The sequence below is a fragment of the Macaca mulatta genome, chromosome 7 (assembly GCF_049350105.2).
Source record: "Macaca mulatta isolate MMU2019108-1 chromosome 7, T2T-MMU8v2.0, whole genome shotgun sequence".
Taxonomy (NCBI): Eukaryota; Metazoa; Chordata; class Mammalia; order Primates; family Cercopithecidae; genus Macaca; species Macaca mulatta.
In genome coordinates, this window is record NC_133412.1 from 20,812,513 (window position 1) to 20,833,472 (window position 20,960).

At 40.6% G+C, this 20,960-nt stretch overlaps 1 protein-coding gene across 5 annotated transcripts in view; it reads right to left on the reverse strand.

Annotated features, from left to right (window-relative positions):
• Positions 1-20,960, reverse strand: part of TP53BP1 (tumor protein p53 binding protein 1) — a 108,152-nt gene that overhangs the window by 20,641 nt on the left and 66,551 nt on the right. For all 5 annotated transcript variants that reach the window (XR_013395534.1, XM_015142058.3, XM_015142059.3 and 2 more), the window contains 6 exons: positions 20,822-20,941; positions 19,845-20,048; positions 15,334-15,391; positions 11,735-11,827; positions 5,310-5,793; positions 184-336 (listed from right to left, as the gene is read on the reverse strand). Coding sequence is in view for 4 of the 5 variants with exons in the window: in XM_015142058.3 (XP_014997544.3) it covers positions 184-336; positions 5,310-5,793; positions 11,735-11,827; positions 15,334-15,391; positions 19,845-20,048; positions 20,822-20,941 (1,112 nt within the window). In the remaining variant the exon portion in view is untranslated. The remainder of the gene's footprint in view (positions 1-183; positions 337-5,309; positions 5,794-11,734; positions 11,828-15,333; positions 15,392-19,844; positions 20,049-20,821; positions 20,942-20,960) is intronic.

Sequence of the window (20,960 nt, forward strand, 5' to 3'; positions counted from 1 at the left end):
TGCCTGTAGAACCAACTACACGGGAGGCTGAGGCAGGAGGATCACTTGAGCCTGGGAGGCAGAAGCTGCAGTGAAACAAAATCATGCCACTGCATTCCAGCATAGGTGACAAAGTGAGACCCTGTCTCAAAAAAAAAAAAAAAAAAAAGAAATTTGCCACACAGACTCAAGAGTATGTATTACCTCAGTTACTTTTCTTTCTACTTCTGTTCCATCCACATAATACACATCTGTAATGACACGAGTGACAAGTGTGCGTACTTCCCGGATTGTTCTCATGTGACGATGTAAGACATGGCCATGTGGAGGCTGAGGCATATCAAACTCTTCTTCTCCCTATGACAGAAGATAGAGAACATGAGCACAGGTCTCACTGCAAGCTGTCAAAATCACAAATCTTATGCTTCATGATGAGAACTGTTTAGAGGTTCCATGAATCTAGTGTGACAGAATCTTCCAACTGTTTTGTTTTATCCACCTATAGATAAGACCAGGGATGGATCAGTTGTATAGCCAGAGGCTAAGAGAAGTTTGTATGAGCATGACCTAAAATGACCTCTTTTTGTCGAAATCAAAATCATTACACCTAGTACTTATATCTATGGACATTCAGGTGAACCTTTGACCCCTAAAAGTTCATTATTTTTAAACCATATTTCTTCTAATTCTGATGCTACCTTGCAAATGAGTAAACAAGCTAACATTTAAATCAACAGCTCTCTGTTTTTTTTTTTTTTTTTTTTTTGAGACGGAGTCTCGCTCTGTCACCCAGGCTGGAGTGCAGTGGCCGGATCTCAGCTCACTGCAAGCTCCGCCTCCCGGGTTCACGCCATTCTCCTGCCTCAGCCTCCCGAGTAGCTGGGACTACAGGCGCCTGCCACCTCGCCCGGCTAAGTTTTTGTATTTTTAGTAGAGACGGGGTTTCACTGTGTTAGCCAGGATGGTCTCAATCTCCTGACCTCGTGATCCGCCCGTCTCGGCCTCCCAAAGTGCTGGGATTACAGGCTTGAGCCACCGTGCCTGGCAATCAACAGCTCTTTAGATAAAAGGAATGCACTCTTTAATCTTTTACATAAAACCAGAATGATGTGTCTGTTAATCTCAGTTTATGTGTTTTCCCTGTATTAAAGTGAAAACCACAGTTCATTACCTAAAACAATGTACACTGATCTCTCCTAGAATTAAATATAAAATATTTCATCTATTCCAAAGAACAGATTATGACTAAAGAGTTGAGCTAGTGTCCAGAAATGGAAAAATTAGCAAATTAAGATTTTATATCGGCCAGGCGCGGTGGCTCAAGCCTGTAATCCCAGCACTTTGGGAGGCCGAGACGGGCGGATCACGAGGTCAGGAGATCGAGACCTCCTGGCTAACACGGTGAAACCCCGTCTCTACTAAAAAATACAAAAAAACTAGCCGGGCGAAGTGGCGGGCGCCTGTGGTCCCAGCTACTCGGGAGGCTGAGGCAGGAGAATGGCGTGAACCCGGGAGGCGGAGCTTGCAGTGAGCTGAGATCCGGCCACTGTACTCCAGCCTGGGCGACAGAGCCAGACTCAGTCTCAAAAAAAAAAAAAAAAAAAAAAAAAAAGATTTTATATCTAGTTCTACTACAAGAATAATGTAGGGCTAAATAAGACCCTACATTTTTATGACAACTATATTAAATAATAATACTTAGGCGGACTGAGCTTCTTTCATTCAAAAAACATTAGGCAAATATTTATCAAACAACTTAAGGGTGCCAGGTACTATACTAGACAAATAACTGCTGGAAAATTCAGGACAGGTAAAATTCATTCAACACTTCTGAAAAAATTCAAAGGCATTATTTCTTATTTACAAAAACAAAAAACTAATAACTACTGCTATTCAAAAGAATAACTGAGTTAACTTATATAGTATCCAGCTTCATTATTTCTTGTTCATAATTTTCTATTTACAGACAGCCCGAGTTCATACTTTACTCAGATCTGGATAATTTTTAGAGGATAACTTCTTAGCAAATTAGATCTTAAAGCCCTATTTACCACCTCTAATCATTAGTTAGTTTGAGACTTTCGGCCTTTATTATCTGGGACCTGCCTGTGGCTAATAAAAAGTGCTAGAATTTCAGTCCTGTATTTCTGAAAAAATACATGTTTTCTAATAACAACTGTATCACATTTTTTCACATCTTTATCCTCCCTCCTACACCCCACTGGCTCTGTAATTCTGAAGAGAAATTGCACACTTTTGCCTCTCACCTTATCTCCCCTCAGGTAGGCTGATTTTACTTTCAGCATTCACTATCAAAGTAGTCAAGTCTTTAAAAAGAATTATACATACAAATGCAATAATGGTAATTCTGCATTTTTTTCCTGACATGTGGTAGTAATTTACCAAAAGCTTTCAGTAATTTATTGGAATAATCCCCACTCCAGTTTCAACCTGGAAACTGGCAGAGGTGAAATATTTGCTAAAATGGAAATATGTAAATTATGTGAATAGTTATAAGTAATATCAAAGGCATGGAATGCTACTCATCAAATTATTCAAAATAGTTCTACATACACAACTCTGTCTAATGAATGGTTAAAGCACAGGTCAGTCCCACCTCAATCATCAGGGTACCCACGCATGGGAACTGTGACAGCCTGAACTTCCTGCCTGCACACACAATCAGACTATTCCCCACTACAGAGAAAGTCTAAAAGGTTTTAGGGCTTTACATATTCCTGAAACGCAGCCAAGAAGCTTCCCTGTATTCTTCCAATTACAACAGCCATACGAATGATCACTGCAAGACAGACATTTAAGCGTGTCTGAGAGAATAAGGAGAAAAGGTAAAGGGGGCAGGTAAAAAGAAAGCTATGCTTATTCTCTTCAAATACTTTTCTGAAAAGAGGTGTCTGTAAAATAAAAAAAATTGATGATCTTACCACCATTAAGGGAAGGAAACAAAATGAAAATAAAACCACACTTTCCCTTCCACCTGGTTCCATGTTCTTTTTGACATATAAATGAAAATTTCAGGAGTATCAAAGTAGGCTGCCTATGCTTTTCCACTAGCACTAGCCTATGTCCTATCTACAATGAAGGGGATTTTTAAAAAGCACTGACACTTGGAAAACTTGCATACAGCCTTTCTCATTTGCTAACCTCTCTTCAAAAGATGGCACACCAATTTCAATTTCTGTTATTCTATACACCATCTATATATTTTTAGTATGGTAAAATCTGCATAACATAAAATTTACCACTGTCTTGAACACAATGCTCATATGCCATATGTACCATAGGTGTTCAATAAATAAGAACTGTATATTATGTTTACAAAACAAACAACTTGGACAATTGGAATGAGAGGCACATCAATAACGAAGATTTCCTAAGTAGATCCCAAATGAAGATAATCTACCACAGCAACTGAAAAGACAGTTTGACCACTACAATATCTCTGATTATCTGAGGGAGATATGTGCCAAGACCCCCAGTGGATGCCTGAAACTGCAGATAATATCAAACCCTATACACTACGTTTCTTCCTATACATACAGACCCATAATATTTATAAAACAGGCACAGAAAGAGATTAATAACTAATAATAAGATAAACTATAACAATATACTGTTCATAATTTCATGGACAGATTTGTTCTTACCATAGATTTTAGTAACTTCAGCATATGATTTTTTTTTCTTTCCTTATTAAGACCTTTTACCTTTTCACTTAGAGGAAGCACTTTATGACTTCTCTGGCATATTCAGATTGTCGGCATCACTACTCTCAAACTTTGGGGTGAGAGTAAAACAAGGGTTACTTGAGCACAAGCAATGCAATACCATGACAGCTGATCTGATAACCACGACAGCTACTAAGTCATTAACAGGCAGGGAGCATATATAGCACATGGATACGCTAGAAAAAGGGAGGATTCATATCCTAGCCAGGACTAAGAGGGGCAGCACTTGATTTTATCACGTTGCTCAGAACAGCACACAATTTGAACCTTATTATTTCTAGAATTTTCCATTTAATATTTTTGGACTGCAGCTGACCATGGACAACTAAAACCACCAAGAAAAAGAAACCACTGATGAGCGGAGACTACTGTTTACTAGTAAATTCCGAATTTTCTCTGCCATGGATCCCACTCTGCCACTCAATGAAATGTTGTGAACTTCTATGTATTTGTTAACACATACATTTCTACAACTTCTTTTTATCTACTCAATTTTTTTTTTTTTTTTTTTTTTTGAGACAGAGTCTTGCTCTGTCACCCAGGCTGGAGTGCAGTGGCTGGATCTCAGCTCACTACAAGCTCTGCCTCCCAGGTTTACGCCATTCTCCTGCCTCAGCCTCCCAAATAGCTGGGACTATAGGCGCCCGCCACCTCGCCCGGCTAGTTTTTTGTATTTTTAGTAGAGACGGGGTTTCACCGTGTTAGCCAGGCTGGTCTCGATCTCCTGACCTCGTGATCCGCCCGTCTCGGCCTCCCAAAGTGCTGGGATTACAGGCTTGAGCCACCGTGCCCGGCCTACTCAATTTTTTTTTTAAGAGACAAGGTCTCACTATGTTGCCCAGTCTAGTCTCAAACTCCTGGGCTCAAGTAATCATCCCACCTGGGCCTCCAAAAGTGCTGGGATTTCAGGCATGTGCCACCATGCACAGCCACCTACTTAATTTTTACTAGTACCAATACTTCCCCACTCTATTCCCTGGAACCTGGTATTCCTCCAGCCTCACTTTCATCAGCCCCAATCCTTTTCCTCACATTAGCTTCTAGTTTAGCTTCTCTTCTGCAGTTCCCAGTCACCTAGGGACTTTTCCCCATCTCTCTCTATTCCTGTTACCATTCTTTCTGTTTCATATACTGAAATACACTATTCTTCATGCTGCCTCTTTCCCCTTTACCTTCTACTCTCTGAATTCCTGAGAACCATGATGAAATAGACTTAAGGGAGAAAAAATTAGATCTGATGGTTAGAAGGGAAGATAAAAAATTATGGAGAAGGAAATGAGTGAATGTAGAAGAGTATTACAGGAATAAACCCAGGCTGAATCTCTGGCTTTTTCCTCCAGTAAAGACCTACCTAAAAAACTGTAGCAATACTACATTTTCCCTAAAAGACTATCTAATGACTATAGCTACCCACAATTTCACTACCATATCTATATCTTGGAAAAGTTGTTTTTGTCTTTTAATCACTGTTCTGTCCAAAATGTTCAAGAATTGTCATTAAGTAGACATGCCACAACTTAAATTCTCTGAGAATCCTGAAAGTCAAAAACAGGGCCTCTGATGTACCCTAGTATGTTCTCTCACCTGGCTATGGAGCGACTCTGTATCATCCCCAGAAGCACTGACTGGTTTCTCACCACTCCCCCTCTCAGTCTGAACTGTGGCATCTTGCTTTCCACAGCTCTGGTCCACTGTACTGGTCCCCTGCTCACACACATTCTTTATAGTCTGGGTTGCTGCTGAAACAGTTTCTGGGACCCTCAGGGAACACTCCATGGTTTGGACTCCTATGTTATTTTGGCTGGGCCTTTCAATCAAGGCCTTACTAGGATTTTCCTGATTAGTATTCCGTCCTTCTTTCTGGTCTTCTAGCACATCTGTCACCATTGCCTCTCCTTGAGGACTGGATGGCCCTTGTATGACCATCTTCTGGGAAGCAGGAGAAACAGGGTCCTTGACAGGACTAACGGGCTTCATAGGCTGTTGACTCTGCCTGATTGTATGGTCACCCTCCAATTTTTCTTTCTCCTCTTCTCCTTGAGAACTTGGAAAGTGGAGCAAGTTCCCCCTGAAAATGCAACATATAAAGAAGCCATGTCAATTAAGCAAGTGTATGTGTGAATGTGTGTGTGTGTGCGCGTGTGTGTGTAGTGGCAAGGGGGGAGCCATATTTTGACAATTTGAGAAATATAAGGAAGGGAGAAATTCAGGTAGTCAAGCATTATCACCTTTGGAGGCCTCTCATTATAATTTCACTCCTGTAAAAAACATAACGGTAGATTGGAATAATTCCACCATGATGATAAAAGAGTCATAAAATTTCTTCCCATCACTAGCTATGAACTCTGAAACTTGATGCAGGAAAATGAAGTAAACAAAAAGATGTAAACCTATTACTGAAGTCATAGACAATGAAGGGCAACTTAGAGATCTATTTTGAAAAAAGATCAATTAGGTCAAGATGTCTTATCTGGCCTTATGAATGGTTCTAACATTCCTTAACTGACTCCTAACATTCTAGATACTGTTTATCCCCCCGACCAATATTTTTAGGACAGAAAATCTGATTTATAAAGGATAAAACTGTAGGTAGATTCTAGTTTTGTCAGCTATACTGATATATCTACAACTAAACATTTCAGAATGAATTGTTTCTCAAAGACAGTTCTCAAGATATAGCCAATTACTTTCCATAAGTCATCCCATTTGGGTATCAGTGATTTGTTCCTTTATTCCACAAGCATTTGCTGAATGTGTCCTACAAACCACAAACCATGATTTCTGAAGTGACTACGAGCTTTCTTAAATATCCCTAACAGGCCAGGCGTGGTGGCTTACACCTGTAATCCCAGCACTTTGGGAGGCCAAGGTGGGTGGATCATGAGGTCAGGAGATCAAGATCATCCTGGCTAACACAGTGAAACCAAGTCTCTACCGAAAATACAAAAAATTAGCCGGGCGTGGTGGTGGGCGCCTGTGGTCCCAGCTACTCGGGAGGCTGAGGCAGAAGAATGGCATGAACCCACGAGGCGGAGCTTGCAGTGAGCCGAGATCGCGCCACTGCACTCCAGTCTGGGCGACAGACCGAGACTCCGTTTCAAAAAAAAAAAAAAATCCCTAACAATTCTCCAGAACAAAAACATCCAGGCTAACTCCAAGTCAACAGAAATTTGACGTTCATGTCTTATTCATTTTTATATTTAAAACACCCAACTCACAGCTTAATATAAAATAGATGCTTAATACATGTACTTTGAACAGAAGACTAAATGTTCTCTGAATCAATTAATTGTAAAATCTACTCAGATTAAATCAACATAATGCAGTTTTAGGCTCCATTACATGTACAACAGCCAGAATAAAGATAAAAGGAATCCATTCTGAACTGACCAAGCTAAGACCACATCTGGAATATCTGTTTCAGTTCTGGGCATGACAGTTTACAAAGCATAAACTGTAGACAAACCCAGAAGGTAACACGAAGGATGATAAGGGGCCTAGAAACCATGTCATATGTTGATTTAAGTATGTGGCCAGAAAAAGAGTTGGGGCTGTCTCCTATTTGACAGAAGCTCTTGTCCTTAGGATCTCAGCTTTCCTAGGTAGATACAGGAAGCAGGAAGTGCTCTTCAGGGATTGCTCTGCTCTAGATCTTGAAGGAAAAGGAAAAAAGTTTCTGAGGTTTCTATATTGTTTATCTCAGCCTACCAGAACAGGAGCTCAAAGAGGGATTTGGAATAGAGTTCTAGCCAAGAAGAGCTTAGTATATATACATTTGGTCGTTACAGTTTGTGTCCTATCCCTCAGGAACCTCAACTGAATGAAAATATATGGTCCAATGAAGAAGAAGTAAGAACATGACCACCAGGAGACACCTACCATGAGTAGCACTTACCTTTTATGAGGTTTATAAATGTTCATATATGTAAGATATTGAGCACAGCAGATAATCAATATTAGATGTTTAAGACAATGCAATTAAAGAGACTTAGTTCACCTTCAGTATCAACTAAATATTCATATTTAAATCTTTAAGACATCTAACATACCAACGGCTGAGCAAGGAGGAAAGGATTCAAAAGCCAGAAGAGCCAGGACTCGATTTTAGGAATTCAATTATTGTTGTTTCCTATCCTAAACAAGCTTATAAATTTTATCTCATGCTACAGACTAAATGTCTATGTCCTCTTCACCCCAAGACTCATATATTAAATCCTAGCCCCCAAGGTGATGGTATTAAGAGGAAGAGCCCTCATGAAGTGTCAGTGCCCTTATAAAAGAGACCTCAGAGAGCTCTCTTGCCCCCAGCTGCCATGTGAGAACAGCTGTCTACGAACCAGGAAGCAGGCCCTCACCAGACACCAAATCTGCCACTGATTTGATCTAGAACTTCTCAGCCTCCAGAAATGAGAGAAATAAATTCTTTTGTTTATAAGCTACCTGGCCTGTGGCAGCTTGTTGTAGCAGCCCAAAGAGACTAAGATACCTCAGAAGCTATTTATTCAGGTTAGAATATCTGAATGGAATTTTACTTCTACAGCAATTCAATAAATTATAAGAAGTGCCATACCTCTGTCCCTCTCCATTAGTTCCAGCTATGCAATTCTACTCTGGTCACTATATACCAGACTTAGAAACTGATGCTAAGAAAGTAAATTTTAGGCTGGGCACAGTAGCTCACGCTAGTAATCCCAGCACTTTGGGAAGCCAAGACAGGTGGATCACCTGAGGTGAGGAGTTCGAGACCTGCCTGGCCAACATGGCAAAACCCCATCTCTACTAAAAATACAAAAAAATTAGCCAGGCATGGTGGCGTACACCTGTGGTCCCAGCTACTTGGGAGGCTGAGGCAGGAGAATCCCTTGAACCTGGGAGGTGGAGGTCGCAGTGAGCCAAGATCACTCAACTACACTTCCAGCCTGGATGACAGACCAAGACTCCATCTCAAAAAAAAAAAAAAAAAAAAAAATTAATCCAAATTGAAATAGGAAAGAATACATCTCCATATTTAACAAATGTCTAACTATTCTACTCTGAGTGTAGCTATGTTTATGAGGCATCTGGAATCAAATACAGCTAGATCCCCAGGTCTCTGCTCCACCAAGGTTAAACAGTATCACCAACATCTTGGCACCTCTATTTTAAAATGCTTTAATAAAAAAGCAAGGCAATTCAATGACATCAATAAATTCAGTAATAGATGGGTCATTACTACACCACTTTTAAAATCACATGATTTCAGATCATCTGATTCCCAAGAATATCAACAAGCTCACACTTATTCAGAATGCCCATTTAAAGCATTGACATATTTATTTTAAATATTTCTTTCAATAATGAACATAGAAATTTAGAAATTATGCTACCTATTACTTTTTTTTTTTTTTGAGACAGAGTCTTGCTCTGTCACCCAGGCTGTAGTGCAGTGGCACCATCTTGGCTCACTGCAACCCCCACCTCCAGGGTTCAAGTGATTCTCATGCCTCAGACTCCAGAGTAGCTGGGACTACAAGTATGGACCACCCCACCTAGCTAATTTTTGTATTTTCAGGAGAGACGGGTTTTTACCATGTTGGCCAGGCTGGTCACTAACTCCTGGCCTCAAGTGATCACCCCTCCTCATCCTCCCAAAGTGCTGGGATTACAGGCGTGAGCCACCCCATCCAGTCTTTTTTTTTTTTTTTTTTTTTTTTTTAAAGACAGAGTCTGGCTTTGTCACCCAGGCTGGAGTGCAGTAGCACACTCTTGGCTCACTATAACCTCCACCTCCTGGGCTCAAGCCATCCTCCCACCTCAGCATCCCAAGTAGCTGGGACTACAGGGATGCACCACCAAACCTGGCTAATTTTGTACTTTTGTAGAGACGAAGTTTCACCATGATGCCCAGGCTGGTCTCCAACTCCGGAGCTCAGGACATCCACCCATCTTGGTCTATCAAAGTGCCACCTGGCTAAATCATGCTACTTATATCACTATTAGTGATATACCTACTGACAAAATATTATCACATTGTCTAATTAGAAAATCACTGAATTTTAGAGGTGAAAGATACTCATTTCATAATGAAAATACAGGTTCTTTTCCATTGCCATTACTTATTTCTCTACACTAAATATAAAAATCATATATTCCATACAAGATACTTTTTTTTTTTTTTTTTTAAAGACACGGTCTCACTCTGTTCCCCAGGCTAACGTGCAGTGGTGAGACCACAGCTCACTGCAGCCTTGACCTCCCAGGTTCAACTGATCATCCCACTTCAGTCTTCCAAGTAGCTGGGACCACAAGCGCATGCCACCACATCCAGCTTTTTTTTTTTTCTTTTTTTTCTTGGTACAAACAGGGTCTCACTATGTCACCCAGGCTCATCTCGAACTCCTGGCCTCAAGTAATCCTCATGCTTTGACCTCCAAGTGCTGGGATTACAGGGGTGAGCCATCGTGGCTGGCCGCCTCCTTAATTATTTATATAGAGAAAAAGGGCCTGTAACTCAAAACTTTTTTCCTGCCTCAGAACTGTTCTAAGAGATTATGGAGTAAATAAATTTTGGGGCTAAGCACAGTGGCTCGTATCTGTAATTCTAGCACATTGGGAAGACGAGGCAGGAGGATCACTTGAGCCCAGGAGTTTGAGACCAGCCTGGGCAACATACTGAGACCTTGTCTCTACAAAAAGTTTAAATAAAAAAAAAATTAGCCAGACACAGCAGCATATGCCTGCAGTCCTAGCTACTCAGGGGGTTGAGGCAGGAGGATTGCTTGAGCAAAATCGCTTGCACAAAAATTAGTTTGAGGCTGCTGTGAGCTACTACTGCACCACTGCACTTCAGTCTGGGTGACACAGTGAGATCCTGTCTCTAAAAAGAAAAAGAAATTACGGAAAAATTAATTCCATCAAGTCTGAAAAACTTTAAATTTGGGATGTTAAACATCTCATATTTTGCTCTGTGGGAGACTAAGGAGAAATAAAAAGTCTGTTAAAAGTAAACATGATTTCCAAAATAAGAAAAACTAATCTAAGAAATGCAGAATTACATAAATTATTTTCATAGGTAGGGCACGGTGGCTTACACTTGTATTCCTAACACTTTTGGATGCCAAGGTGGGAGGACTGCTTGATCCCAGGAGTTTGAAACCAGACTGGACAACACAGTGAGAAGCCATCTCTACAAAGAATAGAAAAATTAGCCTGTATGGTGGCATATGCTTGTGGTCCTAGCTAGTTGGGAGGCTGAAGCCCAGGAGGTAAAGGCTTCAGTGAGCCATGTTCACGCCACTTCACTCCAGCCTGGTGACAGAATGAGACCCTATCTCAAAATAAATAAATACATTTATGAAGACAGTAATTTCAAATTGATACAACTGGCAGATAAAGACAAAAATGTGTATCTATAAAATATTTAACAAAATTTCTCATGATAGCTCATGAATCCATCCAGAATACATCATAGTCCCACAAGGTATAAAAAAAAAAAAGGTAAGCTAAGCTCACAAAATAGTAGCAGTACATCTTAGTCTGTTTTCTGCTGCTATAACAGAATTCCCACTAGACTGGGAAATTTATAAAGAAAAGAGATTTACAGGATTTGGCTCATGGTTCTGAATGCTGAAAAGTCCAAGGACATGGCACCAGCATCAGATGGCCAGCTGGTGAGGGCCTTCTAGCTGCATCATAATACGATGGAAGGCATCACATGGTAAGGGTGCATGCAAGAAGGTGGAAAGAGGGCCAAACAGACCCTTCAGTCTTTTATAATTAACCCATGCTCACCGTAACGGCCTTGATGCATTCATATGGGCAGTGCCCCCATGGCCTAACCTCTTTTTAGTGTGCGTGTGGTCAACTTCTGTAGCTTTATACCACTAATTACCTCTCAACACTGTTGCACTGGGGGTTAAGCTTCCAACACATGCCACATTCAAACCATAGCACAGCACATATTAGGATTTGGGCACCAACCATTTTGTGAACCAACGGAGCCCAAAAGATTCTATAAAAATAATGCTTACCTGATGGGTGCAGTGGGGGGATCCTCACTTCCAGCCTCATTCTCTTGCCTGACTTCACAGATACAGCTAAACACAGAAATGGTCTTCTGGGGACTAAGACAATATATTAAAGCAATATATTGTTAGTTTTGAAAAGAAAAGTACTTTTGGAGAGTATCCTTTTATGCACAGAGGAAATAAAATGCTTTCTCTGCATATCAAACTCCAAATCACCTTACACCAAAATGCAAATTCTCCATATTTGTTTTGAATTAGCATAATTTAAAATTCTCAAGGAAGATTTACTGGAAATAAGGTGGACAGAGAACTGTATTAAATACCATAAAGATGCAATCAGCAAAATCCAGAATGTAGAAAACTATACAACAATCTGTACCTTCAACAAATAATTTGCAAGCAAGAGGCAAAAAAAAAAAAGAAAAAAAAAAAGACTGGAGAGGTACTCTATATTTTAAAAGACTTAAAGAGACACAATCAAATGCAATATGTGGACCTTATTTAGATCTTGAGTCAAACTGTAAAACACCATTTATGAGACAATCAGAGAAATCTGAACATTGAATATTTTATTATATTAAGGAACCACTGTCAATTTTTTAAAGTATGATAATAGTAATACGGTTAAGTTTAAAATAAGAATCCTTATCTTTTGGAGACAGCACTGAAGTATTTCAGATAAAATTATATAATGCTGAAATTATCTTCAAAATAATTCAGTAGGGAGGGGGGTGCTGGAAATATAAATGAATCAAGACTGGCCATAAGAAATTTTTGCAACTGGATGATGAATACACAGCAGTCCATTATACTACTCTCTCTACTTTCGTATATGCTTGAAACCTTCTATAGTAAAATAGAGAAAAAGAAATAAAATGAGAAATAAGGTGACAGCAAGTAATCTGAACAGAGTACAGTTACTAACAACACTTAAAAGCTTCACGTAGGCTGAGCACGGGGGCTTATACCTGTAATCCTACCACTTGGGGAGGCTGAGCCAGGCGGATCACTTGAGCTTCAGGACTTAAGAGACTAGCCTGGGCAACATGACGAAACCCCATCTCTATTAAAAATACAAAAATTAGGCCGGGCGCGGTGGCTCAAGCCTGTAATCCCAGCACTTTGGGAGGCCGAGACGGGCGGATCACGAGGTCAGGAGATCGAGACCATCCTGGCTAACACGGTGAAACCCCGTCTCTACTAAAAAATACAAAAAACTAGCCGGGCGAGGTGGCGGGCGCCTGTAGTCCCAGCTACTCGGGAGGCTGAGCCAGGAGAATGGCGTAAACCCGGGAGGCGGAGCTTGCAGTGAGCCGAGATCGCGCCACTGCACTCCAGCCTGGGTGACAGAGCCAGACTCCGTCTCAAAAAAAATAAATAAAAAAAAAAAAAAAAAAAAAAAAAATACAAAAATTAGCCAGGCTTGGTGGCAGATGCCTGTAGTCCCAGCTCCTTGTGGGGTTGAGGCAGGAGACTGCTCGAGCCTGGGGGGTCAAGGCTGCAGTGAACTGTGATCGCACCACTGCACTGCAGCCTGGTTGACAAAGTGAGACCCTGTCTCAAACAAACAAACAAAAAAGCTCTACCTAAATGCAGATGAAGCAAGGACCACTTCCAATATTGTGACAGAGCTTACTTTAGATTATCTGTTAGAGTGAACCCAATGGCAAACAAGTCAAAATCTTTTTTTTTTTTTTTTTTTTTTTGAGACGGAGTCTCGCTCTGTCGCCCAGGCTGGAGTACAGTGGCCGGATCTCAGCTCACTGCAAGCTCCGCCTCCCGGGTTCACGCCATTCTCCGGCCTCAGCCTCCCGAGTAGCTGGGACTACAGGCGCCCGCCACCTCGCCCGGCTAGTTTTTTGTATTTCTTAATAGAGACGGGGTTTCACCGTGTTAGCCAGGATGGTCTCGATCTCCTGACCTCGTGATCCGCCCGTCTCGGCCTCCCAAAGTGCTGGGATTACAGGCTTGAGCCACCGCGCCCGGCCGAAGTCAAAATCTTTTTAAATTCAGATTCTTACCTAGAAAATTTTCTTCAAAACAATATCAAAAAATTCATCTCGTTCTAAGATCCACCATTCCAACCCTCTGCTCAAAGTTTCTCCTTATTTTCTCCTCTCTACTTTCTACCCTGAGGGTTCTAGAAGCTTTAGGAACATACTCTGTTCCCTCTGAATATGCATATGTACAGACTAATAACAACTTATTCCTGGCCAAAAATTCTGTTAAAGCCAAATGGACCAGATACACACTCCACTTTCTTCAGCTTCTAAGACTGCATATCATTAAAGGATTTTCAAATGAAAAAGGACTCTAAGGTACTTATCTTTCAGATTAAATATACAATAGCCTAGAGAGGAACTAATCTCCCTAAGACATAGCTAAGAACAGATCAAAAGACTTTGAAAAAGGTCAGAAACTCACAAGTGAGGAGTCACATTTAGTCCACAGGCCTCTTTTATTTGATATTTTATTTTTTAAAAATCCAGATTTCTTTTTAAAAACAAAGATGTGGCAACAATAAGTTTGCAGTCTCTCATGACGACTACTGGCTGGAGTTCAGTGGGGCACACCCCTTCACATGGACCATACATTCAGTTTGCCATTGTCCTCAACACTCTGTCTTGTACCTAGCCACTTTAGTCATTTACAGTACCCGCCTAGCCTCTAATTGAAGAATTCTTGGTGGGGCATGGTGGCTCACATCTGTAATCCTAGCACTTCGGGAAGTCAAGGCAGGCAGATCACTTGAGCCCAGGAGTTCAACACCAGCCTGGGCAACATAGTGAAATCCCCATCTCTACAAAAAATACAAAAATTAGCCAGATGAGGTGGTGCATGCCTGTAGCCCCAGCTACTCAGGTGGCTGAGGCAGGAGGATCGCTGGAGCTCAGGATGTTGAGGTCACAGTGAGCCATGACCACACCACTGTCCTCTAGCCTTGGCAACACAGCAAGATTCTGTCTCAAAAAAGAAAATAAAAAAAGAATTCTTGCCTATATTTCACCAACTGCTGTTAGTGTTCTCGTGCTTGATGACATGCCAGACACAAATGAAACAATTGTACCCTCACAGCCACCAGATGGCAAAGCTTACCAACCAAAACCTCAGTATGGGGTCATACTCGTCCTCAAAGCATTACAACATTCATGACAAAGCAAAAATAACCACTCAACATAGTAGTTAATTTGGCAGGCAGAAGAGAAAATGACCTGAGGCTGCAGCTGAGTATGCGATTACAGAAGGAACAAGATCTGTAGCTATCTCGTTAATCCTTCTTTTTCTCATCAATTGGAACAACAATCCTGAGATTGTGGAGACTATTGTCTCAGCAACAGAAAAAAGTGGGGAGAGGAACTCTCACATCAACAAAAGAAAAGACATTTCAATTATCTTAGTTCTAGGTGTAGAAAAAAGCTTCACTGTACTTAAAAAAGTATTAATTAAAAAGTCTATGATCCCTTCAAAACACTGCTAAATCCTTTATGGAAGAGGCTCATTTTAACTTTCTTATTTTAACTTTTTCCCTTTGTTGATAAACCATCTACCCTCATTACCAGTAGCTGCGTATTAAACTCTAAATAGCATCCAGCTTTGGTTACCTGGCAACAGACTCAGCAACAGCAGTAGATCCATTTTTTCTTTCACCAGTTGCAGGCTCTGAATAAAGAAAAAAAACAAGGAGAGAAAGGAAAGAGAAACAGAATTTAGTTAGTATCACACCTAAAACCTTCACTCTGCTCTACTAGTATTTGCAACAAATAACAAAAATAAAAATAAGTAAAACTAGTAAGTGTAAACAAACAAACATTTCTTGTAATTTTATTTATTTTTTTGAGACAGTCTCGCTCTATCGCCCAAGCTGGAGTGCAGTGGCATGATCTCAGTTCACTGCAACCTCCGCCTCCCAGGTTCAAGCAGTTCTCGTGCCTCAGCCTCCCGAGTAGCTGGGACTACAGGCATGTGTCACCACGTCCAGCTAATTTTTTGTATTTTTTAGCAAAGACAGGGTTTTGCCATGTTTCCCAGGCTGGTCTCGAACTCCTGAAATCAAGTGATCTGCCAGATTCCTTGTTTTTTGCTTGTTTTAAGACGGAGTCTCACTCTGTCACCCAGGCTGCAGTGCAGGCCAGATTTCTTGTAATTTAATGGTATAAGTTTTTCTCACTTCCACCAATCACTTTTCTTTCAAACTTCCTATAAAAGAGTAATAAGTTTGGCAAGAAATACAATATAATGAATAACTTTTTTCTTTCTTTCTTTTTTTTTTTTTTGGAGACAGGGTCTTACTCTGTTGCCCAAGCTAGAGTGCAGTGGTATAATCTTGACTTGCTGCAACCTGTGTCTCCTGGGTTCAAGCGATTCTCGTGCCTCACCCTCCCGAGTAACTGGGATCACAGGCATGCACCACCACACCCAGTTAATTTTTGTATTTTTAGTAGAGATAGGGTTTCACCATGTTGACCAGGCTGGTCTCAAACTTCCAACCTCAGGTGATCCACCTGCCTCAGGTTCCCAAAGTGCTGGGATTACACATATGAGCTACCACACCCAGCCCTTAGCAGTAACATTCTTTTTTTTTTTTTTGAGACACAGTCTCACTCTGTCTCTCAGGCTGGAGTGCAGTGGCATGATCTTGGCTCACTGCAACCTCCGCCTCTCAGGTTCAAGAGATTCTGCTGCCTTAGCCTCCCGAGTAGCTGGGATTACAGGTGCCCACCACCATGCCCGGCTAATTTTTATATTTTTAGTAGAGATGGGGTTTCACCATCTTGACCAGGCTGGTCTCAAACTCCTGACCTCATGTGATCCACCTGCCTTGGCCTCCCAAAGTGCTGGGATTACAGCCATGAGCCACCGCGCCTGGCCAGCAGTAACATTCTTAAATGAAAATTAAACTTATGAATCCCAATTCATCTCTGCCCATATAAGAAGTTAAAAAATTATGTAATAATATAAAATTAAAAACCAAAAATTTTTTTTTTAATTTATATATTAAAAACAAATTAAAAATGAAAGAACTTAATAAACTATGTAGAAAATATTTTAGGTTGATGAACTAATTTTAAATCGTTTTTAGAGCACCCACAAATAGAAGGTACCCAAGTTCTTCCCAAAGTGCTTTAGGACAGAAACTTGAAAAATAAAGGGTGGCCAGGCACCGTGGCTCATGTATGTAATCCCAATACTTTGAGAGGCCAAGGCAGAAGGATTGCTTGAGCCCAGGAGTTCAACACCAGGCTGGCTAACATGGCAAAATTCCACCTCTATAATAAACACAAAAATTAACCAGACATGGGTGGTGGCGTGCTTGTAGTCCCAGCTACTCAGGGGGCTAAGGTGGGAGGGTCGCTTGAGCCTGGGAGATGGAGGTTGCAGCGAGCCGAGGTCACCCCACTGCACTCCAGCCTGGGTGACAAAGAGAAGCCCTGTCTCAAAAAAAAAAAAAAAAAAAAGAAACAAAAAGGACATTTTCAAGAATATATAGCAACAAATTAAAGGTTATACTGAAAAGAATCCCATATTCTTACAACAATGTCACTAATTTCAAGGGATTAAAATATGTTCATTTAAAATTTATACCAGCCTTAGAGAAAACAACCCTTAAATGTTTTTAACATATTTACAAAATATTCATGACCCAACATAATCTAAACAGTCATCGGTGAGGCAGCTGAAGTTCAGTTGGAGCCCTGGCTCTAAAACAGAAATCTGGCTCACACCCTGGCTACTGCACTTAATAGTCCAACCTAGGAGTAAACTACTTTGTCATTTTCAGTCTCAGTTTCCTCCTCTATAAGATAAAAACACAACAAATCTCAAAAGTTTGTTGTGAGGATGAAATGATGTAAGTAACACTGAATATAGTCCTTGATACTATGCTCCTGGTATTAGGAAAGGTAGTAAAATTTACTGATAATAATCATCCTTAACACTTAGCTAGTTATAATTTCAGATCCAAAGGTAAAGTAAGATTTAAGGCTATCAATACTCTCTCTTGACAAACCCTTTTAAAAATTTTTATTTTTTTGAGATGAGATCTCACTATGTTGCCCAGGCTGGTCTTGTACTTCTGGGTTTAAGCACACCTCCCACCTCAGCCTCTGGCATTGCTGGGATTATAGGAGCGCACCAACCACCATGCCTGGCAACAAGCTCTTATTTATTCCAGAGATGATGATAGTAAGAATGGAACCATGTAATACTTTAACTCAGTCTACTGAGTTGCTAAGATTCAAATCAGTAAGTACCACAACATTTAAGATTTGGAATCAGACTTCCTGGATTTGTGTCCAGGATACTCCATCTACTAGCTATGTCTAGCGAAGGTGCTCAACCATCCTGTACCTCAGTTTCCTCATCTGTAAAAGGAGGATAATAATAGGATCTAGTTCATAGGCTTGTTATAAGATTTAATGAGCTATACATGTGAAGTGCCTGGCATACAGTAAGAGCTAAAAATGTATTAGCTAAAATTACCTTTCTCTGGTCTCAGGGAAGGAGAAGTCCTGCTTATCCAACCTATTCTGTGTAGTCTTCAATAGCCTCCCTTCCCAACTTCTTCAGGGCCTTAATTAATCAACTGTTTCTCCCAATTCCCTCGTCTTTAATCTATGCCTCCCTTTTTTGGGTCCTTCCTCAACCCATTTATGCTGGAGGTTGCAAATTTTTTTTGGTGAAAAATCAGACTTTGGTGATGACATTGAGCAGTAGGATATAAATAACTCCCACAAGCTTAACGTTCCAATAGTGGAACATTAGGCATAAGTGGGTTAAAATCTATAAACCTGCTCAGGCCTCTCCTAGCCTAAAAATAACAAATCTTCTCTCAACCCTGCATTTACCTCTAACTCACCATATTTTCTCTTCTTCTCTCACATAAACTTCTCAAAAGTAGAGAGTACATGTGCAGCCTCATCTCCTCTTCCTCATCCTTCCTCAATTACTTTCAGTATAGCTCCCACCCCAACTGCTACACTGAAATGGCTCTTGCTAGAGTCACCAAATGGATCCTAATTCCCAAAGTCAAAGTATATTTTCAGACACATCTTACTACACTTGCTCCCGTGCCTGACATTATCTTCTTGTAATTCTCCTCTCCATAGGCTTCCATGGCTTCATACACCCTCCTAGTTCTCCTTCTCTCTGAACGTTCCTTTATAATCTCATTTATGAGATTTCTTCCTCTTCTAATCCTCCTTAAACAGCTTTTACAAACTACCTGAAATGAAAAAATTATAAGCCTCAGAGTTAGGTCTGACTCAAATTCCAACTAGCACCAATTATTGTGACCTTAGACATGGAACTTAAAAACCTCTCTTACTCTGTTTTCTCATCAATAAAATGAAAATGCAGATACCTACTTGGGAGTACTATTACGGAAATGAGATGATACAGTATATGTGAAGAGTCATTCTCTATTTTTTTCTCCCCCTTGCTTCCATATTCATCTGGAGCCATGGTTCTGCCTACTCACCCCTCAAATTCATCCCTCATCTCCAGTCCCACTACCAATGACCTCACTTGCTGGTTAAAGACTGGGTAGAATTTACCAGGTAGGAGAACAGAATATGGAAAATGCAAGGAAAGGAACCATCATGCACAAAGGCACAAGGTTTTGAAAGACTCAGCTGACGCTTCTTTTAAAGGCAAATCTGATCATATTACTCCCTTGCCTAAAATTCTTCGGCTTCTCAGCATGAAGTAAAAAGCCTTTCAGCATCTGGTCCCTACTTTGCATCCCTCCCTTGTATCTTCTCTTTATTCTAGCCCTACCAAACAACTTCTAATTCATGTGAGAAAGCATCAACATTAATCTGCAATGTGAATCCACAGTCCTAAAGTTTTCTACCCTATTCTGAAGTCTTTCTGAATAGGGAAACCAATTACATAGAAACAGACTTAATAGAAACAAGCTATAACATGGAGATTATAAAAGAGTATCTTTAGCAACATGACAGGCTGGCCAAAAGCAAAGAATTAAATCTATGGGTGTAAGACTTTACGAATACATTTATAAATATAAAAGTATCAATTATTGTAACTAGATTATAATCAATATTCCCCATATGATCTGCAGGTACTAATTAACCAAGATTAACATAAAACTTACTTTCCAGGTTGAACTGCAAAGACTCTTCACTCGCCTCAGTCTCAGGACTAACCAGTTTCATTCTTAGACATAATTTATCATCCATGTCTGGGGCAGCCCCAGAATCCCCTTTATCACTCCCAAGTATGGGATCATGGGTCTCCACCATGCTTTCAGACATGACATCACTGGCTGCTATGGTGCTTTCTGGATAGTTGCTAATACCTGAAAGAAGGGAGGCAGGGAGGAAGAAAAAAAGAACACTAAAATACAAAAACAAAAAACAGCAATTCAAGGTCATCAATTTGCCTGTTTGGCTCCACAGCTCTGCAGGATTGAAGGAGGTTCCTAGGATAGATCCCTGTCATAAGTATCAACAACTACGAACTAGTATTGACACCTGGTCTTAAGAGGAGCAACAGGATTCAGTTCCACTTCTGCATCTGGACAAAGGATGCTGCATGAGCCCTCAGCCAACCCACATCTGCCAGCATCAGGCATAGGTAGCAGGAGACTCCAGACGGCATGATTGTTACCTCCCAGCACTGACTAGAGAAAACAAATAGGTTAATGTAGAAGACTACTGGCTGCTTCAGGGAAGGAGGATCTAAGTTTTCTTGCCCTGTCAAGCAGCAGACTGATTAATTAGCCAAGGTATTGAATAAATAGTACTTCTACCCTACTTCCTGTTCCTTCCTTGTAAAACAGCTTTATCACTACTTAGCAGTCAGATTCTACTGCTTTGCAAGTAATAAGAGAAAATCCTTTTAAGTATTCTCTTTCTTTCTTACTTCCCTCCACCCTTTCTTTCCTTCCTCTCTTTACCCCTCATCTCCTAATAGTAAAATCACAGAACCAGACTTCATAACCCTATTCTCCCTAAAACAAAAATCAACCTTACCAGCCAGGCCCAACTCCTCAGATCTAAAGTATCACTTGTGTAAAGAATGATATCTCAGAAATTCTGCCTTAAACATCGTTACTTTTTATTCACTCACCAATAGGAGTACTGTGTCTCTTGGGCTCCAATTTTAGGTGCCCAATAAGAGGTGGGGTTGCACCAGTCAATGGTGGGATGATATCACCTTCTTTAGGCAAAGTGAAATGAAATGGGGTTTCTGAAAGAAAAAAAAAAAA